Source organism: Sinocyclocheilus anshuiensis, unplaced genomic scaffold, assembly GCF_001515605.1.
Source record: "Sinocyclocheilus anshuiensis isolate Anshui unplaced genomic scaffold, SAMN03320099.WGS_v1.1 scaffold1733, whole genome shotgun sequence".
NCBI classification, from domain to species: domain Eukaryota; kingdom Metazoa; phylum Chordata; class Actinopteri; order Cypriniformes; family Cyprinidae; genus Sinocyclocheilus; species Sinocyclocheilus anshuiensis.
Window position 1 is genome coordinate 289,565 of NW_015540961.1, and position 5,942 is coordinate 295,506.

The 5,942-nt window shown below is 36.2% G+C and overlaps 1 protein-coding gene across 2 annotated transcripts in view; it reads left to right on the top strand.

Annotated features, from left to right (window-relative positions):
• LOC107690040 (protein cornichon homolog 3-like) overlaps positions 1–5,688 on the top strand; it is a 23,279-nt gene extending 17,591 nt beyond the window's left edge. Inside the window, exons 4-6 of one of the 2 annotated variants that reach the window (XM_016488269.1) lie at positions 926–1,038; positions 2,158–2,304; positions 5,195–5,688. In XM_016488269.1, coding sequence (XP_016343755.1) covers positions 926–1,038; positions 2,158–2,304; positions 5,195–5,222 — 288 coding nt within the window. In that variant the 3' untranslated portion in view covers positions 5,223–5,688. The remainder of the gene's footprint in view (positions 1–925; positions 1,039–2,157; positions 2,305–5,194) is intronic. The other variant, XM_016488270.1, reaches the window with a different exon arrangement.
• Positions 5,689–5,942: the final 254 nt, after the last annotated feature.

The window sequence follows — 5,942 nt, forward strand, 5'->3', positions numbered from 1 at the left end:
ATTATTAATTTCTTTCTTGTGCTGAACACAAAAGAAGATATTTTGAAGAATGTGAGTAACCAAACAGTAGCTGGACCACACTGACTTTTACAGTAAAAGTCACACTGACTTTTCTTCAGAAATAACTTTTATGTTCAACAGACGAAATAAACGAATTCAGGTTTAAAACAACATGAGTAAATGATGGTATAAAATTGAAACACTATGACAGAATTGAAAGCCGTATGATTAAGAAAACTTTGTCTAAAACAATTTTTGCGATGGTTTGTATTTTTTGTGCTCTGTATGGAACATCAGTGCCTGTTTAAGTGATGAACTCCATTACTTGTGTTTGTTTTCAGACATGATAACAGACTTTTTATACTTGTGCTACAACTTTTTGGCCTGTGCTACAAAACTTTCAACCTCTGTAGCACCAGTGCTATGTGAAAAAAAAGTTAACGTACAGCCCTGTGAAGGTACTAGATCACAATTTCCAATAACTCACAGTTTTCGGAGTTTTTGTCTACTGAAATACATTTCATCAGCTGGATTATTGGTGTTGTTAACAGTACAAGCCATTGAATGCACTGTACTTCCATCCCTCACAGGTTTGTTTTCATTTCTGTCAAAAATTAAATATGGTGCTACCCTGACTTAGGGCTTTTCAGAATATTATGCCTATTCTCTATAATGTAATCATGGCCAAATATCCTAGTCACTCTTAAAAACAGAGTGGAAGAAGAACAAGAACAAGAAAAAATAAGTTAGTTTGGAATGACATGAGGGTGAGTAAAGAATGACAGAATTTCATTTTTGGGCGAGCTATCCCTTTAAGAATGAATCAAAGACAAATCCATATATCTGGCTGCAAGAATCAGACCTAAATCAGAGCACTGTCTTCTACCCAGTTGTACCCATAGTTATTTATCTGTGTTCTCTTTAGTTGGTGCTTCCAGAGTACTCTATCCATGGGCTCTTCTGTATCATGTTCCTGTGTGCTCAGGAGTGGCTTACTGTAGGCCTGAATATCCCTCTGCTCTTCTACAACACATGGAGGTGAGCACCTGAACCAGCCTTTACTCCTCTTAAATAAGCTGTGCCTACTACCTGTCAGATTTCACTAAAGCATGTGTCCTGATAGAGCAAACCTGTCCCTGCTATAGCCTTTGATTTTATATTAAGTGGAAACTTCATATTAATTTTCATTCAAAATAAATAATAATAATTATTATTAATTTATTATTTTAATGCGAATCAGTGTTTTTATGTGAGGACTGATCCTCTTGGTACAGCATCACTTTTATCAATGTTCAGATCAATCCCATTCCTAATTTTCCTATATTAAAGATCCTTGCCACAGTGTCTTTCTAATCTTGTCACTGCGCATTGGTCTTAGAAATTTTTCTAGATGATTAATAGCAGACTGAATGTTTCATCACACAGTGAAACAACTAGGGAAATCATAACTGGGATAAAATGAGTTTCAGTCATTTTGCAGTGGAGCTCTAAATCTTTCTTCGGGGTTTGTTACTGAGTGTTCAGAGCTGTTGTCAATTACTGCCACAATCCTCAGAGTATGAGAGATAGTTCTGCTGTGCTTCTGCTATTTTTTTTTTTTTTTTGCAGAATGATGAAACGCTGAACTTAACCAGTACAATAGTAATGGTGGATTTTGTTTATTATGAAGTTATGTTTGATTATCTGGTTGAACTCACTATCAATAATTTTTCTTACCAGATTTATTTCTTTTCTTGCAATAAATCTACCTTTCTTTCCACAGTGATGCTGCTATAATGCGCTGTCACTCTGTTCTTCCCTCTGTTTTGCTCTAATTCTTTCACGTTTTCCTCCTAATGCGCTTAAAGCCCCCACTCCTTGTTTTCGATTTCCTTAATAGAATTATTGCACCAGGGGTGACGTTTTTCCTTGTCTGACAATTACGGACTATATTTAAGTCATCCATCTCCAAGGACTACCTAGATTGACAGAAATATTTAGAGTAAAGAGGTTTAGACCAGCTACACTTTGCATTAGATAAAAATTCAATTAAATTATTAAATTAAATTAATAATAAATTAAATTAAATGGAATGAAAGGCAAACAAAAATTTAATGCAAAGGTGCACATAATGTTTCAAGAAGCGCTACCCGGCTCGTGTTTTTTTCCCATTTTCGGCAGGTACTTTCACAGCCCCACAGACACTAAGGAGCTTCTCTACGATCCAGCATCAGTCATGAATGGAGACACACTCAAATTCTGCCAAAAAGAAGCCTGGTGCAAGATGTCCTTCTTCGTCCTCTCATTCTTCTACTATCTCTACTGGTGAGTAGAGATTGAGAGAGTAACTCAATTGCCTACTAATGGGATTCTGTGTAACGTGTTCACTGATTTTTATATCTTTACAGCCAAATATGCTTTTTAGTGTGTGCCTTTGCTATAGTATAAGCTGCCTTAAGCCTATAGCATAGCAGAGATGTATACTTAAACAAGCATTTGAACTGACAAGGACTCTGCGCACTTGGATGGCGCCAACAACTTGCCTTTGGGTAGAATTCCTGAATTTCCTTTTTTGCTCCACACTATATCACGTCACATTAAATGTTAATATGCACATATTCTATAATGGTTCACCCTTCGAGCGAAAAGGCCTTATGACCTTTTGTCAGATCAAAGGCGATTGTTGTGATTGTTGATTTAAGGCTATTTGCATCTGCAATTGAAATTCTAGGACAAATACAGCCTTTTTGTTCAGCATCTTTCGTACACTCCCACTCTTTGAGGAGTGACAGATGTGAGTTCTCAGTGGTCATGACATTTTTTGATTTTGACCATCCTGCATACCTTAAACTTCACCTGGCCTTTAATTGTGCCATGTATTGTGAAACATTCACAGTCTCACTTCCCTTCACATCATATTGCAAGGGTCTCCACCAATGGTCTCTGTAACTTTGACCCTTCCTCTTATTTGCTTGCTTATTATTGCTACTTTCTTAAAGGCATGTTCAGGGTTCAGTACAATTTAAACTTAAAGGGATAGTTCACCCAAAAGAAGATATTTTGAAACACAAAAGAAGATATTTTGAAGAATGTGGATAACCAAACAGTTGACATAGCCATATAGACTTCCATGGTATTTTTTTTTTCCATATGGTAGTCAATGGCTACCATCAACTGTTTGTTAACTGTTAACAGGAATTATCTTGGTGACCAATAACTACAAGTTTATCTTTCTAGAACATTAGTCTCACCAAAATGAGGATTTAGACAATACTGCTCAAATTATACACAGGTTTTTATGGAAGAATTTTATAGTGCTTAAAAATATGAGCATCACACTTTCCCCTTTAAAGTCTCTGGATGCTGTCACAGTTTTTATTTTTATTTTTTATTTTACTAATGGACACGTTTTAATTATTTTCTGTAGTAATCAACATTATGTTTAACTTGAGCTTAACTTGGACCATTCAGCAAAACTCAATTTCTTAATTAGACTGACCCTTTTTATAAATTCTTATATAACGTCTGATTTGATGAATGCTTTCATTTGCTTGCCTTGCCTAGTTTAACCCCTGTGGCTTGATCTTCAAACGTAATTTGTACTCTAACCCTTCGTAATAACCACAATGTTGTTCTCCCTCTTACTAATCAATCGTACAAATCAATTGCAAATCCAATATCAGCGCACCAGGCCATCACCCATCCAATTACAATAGTAGGTTTGCCGTTCCTTTTTTCTAAACACCATTCAAACCTAATGACTCAAGAAAGGAATGTGCCACTCTGATAGAAGTGGAAGAGAGATTTGGGCAAACATCACACTAGTTCTCACAAAGATTGCAAATGCATGAGGAACATTGTTCGCCTCAGGCTCCATCGGGATCATATCTAGGATCAGAGCTGAAATACATTTTTCATTGATCTTCCACTTTCAACACGAACACTAAAAACATGTTTTTAGGACACAGATAAGCCACAGTCCTTAATAATACAGCAGTTGTCCATTAAAACATCTTTAGACTTGAGACCAGCCTTTAGCTGTGTGCACTGAATATAATCAAGACACTCAACATTCAAAAAACATTTTCTGATTAAGTTAAATATATATGCTTCATATGCAGCAGTGATATAATTTCAAAGAGCATAAATAGATCTGCTTTCTTTTTGAAAAGATTAGGAATATAAAAGGATCCACGCCACTACTTTTCCAACCACCACACACTGAAGATAATAAGATGAGCCAAGAACTGCTTATGCGGTTTTTATCAGGGCAACCCCTTATTATGTATTAATGCCTATGGACAGCATTCTGGCATGACATCCATGGCCCCTAGTGTGAAGTCAGCACAGAAATTCAACACACATCAACATATGGCAGTGCATTCTAAATAAATACAATCCATATCATACACAACCTGCCCGGAGTGATCCTCGAGCTGGTGAAGCTGTCATTTTCCATAGCATCAGCTGCTTTGAAGCCTCTCGCCTTGTATTTCCATGCCTCCACCAGCTGAGGACGAATACTGCGGTTTCGGCTGGATAATTTGGGGACAAAATGCATCTTTGTGTTTGTTGTTAGCTGGGAATAAATGAACTAATTAAAACGGCTATCTGACAGAACCCATGAGCACAAGCTCGTTTCATAGAATCGAAAAGTAGTATGCATAAAGGGAGAAGTTGATGCACGGGATGGGAGTGATGTTTGGAATGGAGTTAATAAAATATTCTGAAATTAATTAAAATTAATTCTGTCTGTCTATCACAAGAAAGCATTCATTTTCTTTAGAAAATATAGAAATCCAGTTGTTTTTTTGGTTGCTCTTCTGTAATTCATAATGTAAAATGGATTGTTATTTACGAATTTCAATGTATCTTTAATACAACTTTGGTCTTTAAGATAAATCATAAACTGTGAAATTCGTTTGACTGATTTAATTAATCATAACTCACTGAAATCATGAGTGCATGTTTGACGTTAAACTACTTCTGATGTTTCTTCTATGGGCATTTTAAATAGCTAATTTGCCACCTTCAAATAAACAGATCAAAATAACTTTGAATATGGCCCACACCCAAGATGTTGTGTAATTTGTTAGTGACTCGGAACAACAGTCATTAGAAACAGAAAAAATTCTTCAGATTTTACTCTAGTTTTTTATTTTAGTATAACTTTTTGCACACAATGTCAGTAATGTCTGTTTGTTCTGTCTTCCAGTATGATCTACTCCTTGGTGACCTCATAACAGAGTTCTCAACACTGCTCATAAGACACTGTTTTCCAAAAGCTCTAAACTAGATTTGGATGAAACAAGAGCACCGCTAGACACAAGTTCAACAGACTGCAGTGTCTGAACCTAAAGAGAAGACTTGACCCCATCTTCCCAGAGTATCAGAAGAACCCAGTGTCGTTTACAGATCTGACTCAACGCCCTAGATGTCTCATGGACCTGGTGTGATGCGCTTTTCACAAGCTCACAGTAACATTTGCACAGATTGTCTCAGGCATAGCACAACATGTCCTTTACCACTTTGAGGCACAAAACCTGCCAACCTTTACACTCACTATATGTAGCTTAAAATTCATGTTAGGTTAAAACAAATGAAAGGAAACTATGTCTAACTTGATCACAGAATGTTTCATTTTTATCAGTCACACACTAGGCCACTGAGTTTGATTACGTGTGAGAAGCTTTTGTGATATATTTTAGGTGTGTCTGCGCACTCCTAAAATAAGCGTTTTTAATATGAAATACGTATCTGTTGCATTACTTGTGTACATAGAGAACTTTGTGTAATGCTTTTATGTGTTGGTGTAAGTTGGTTGAGATGTTTTTGGACTTTATATTTACAAATGCTGATATCGAGGCTTTATTATAGAAAACAAGAGCCACTTTTCACAATTTTGCACAAAATTGTTATGCGTTTGCACAATAGATACAGTTATTGGTTGTGGTGGAAAACGT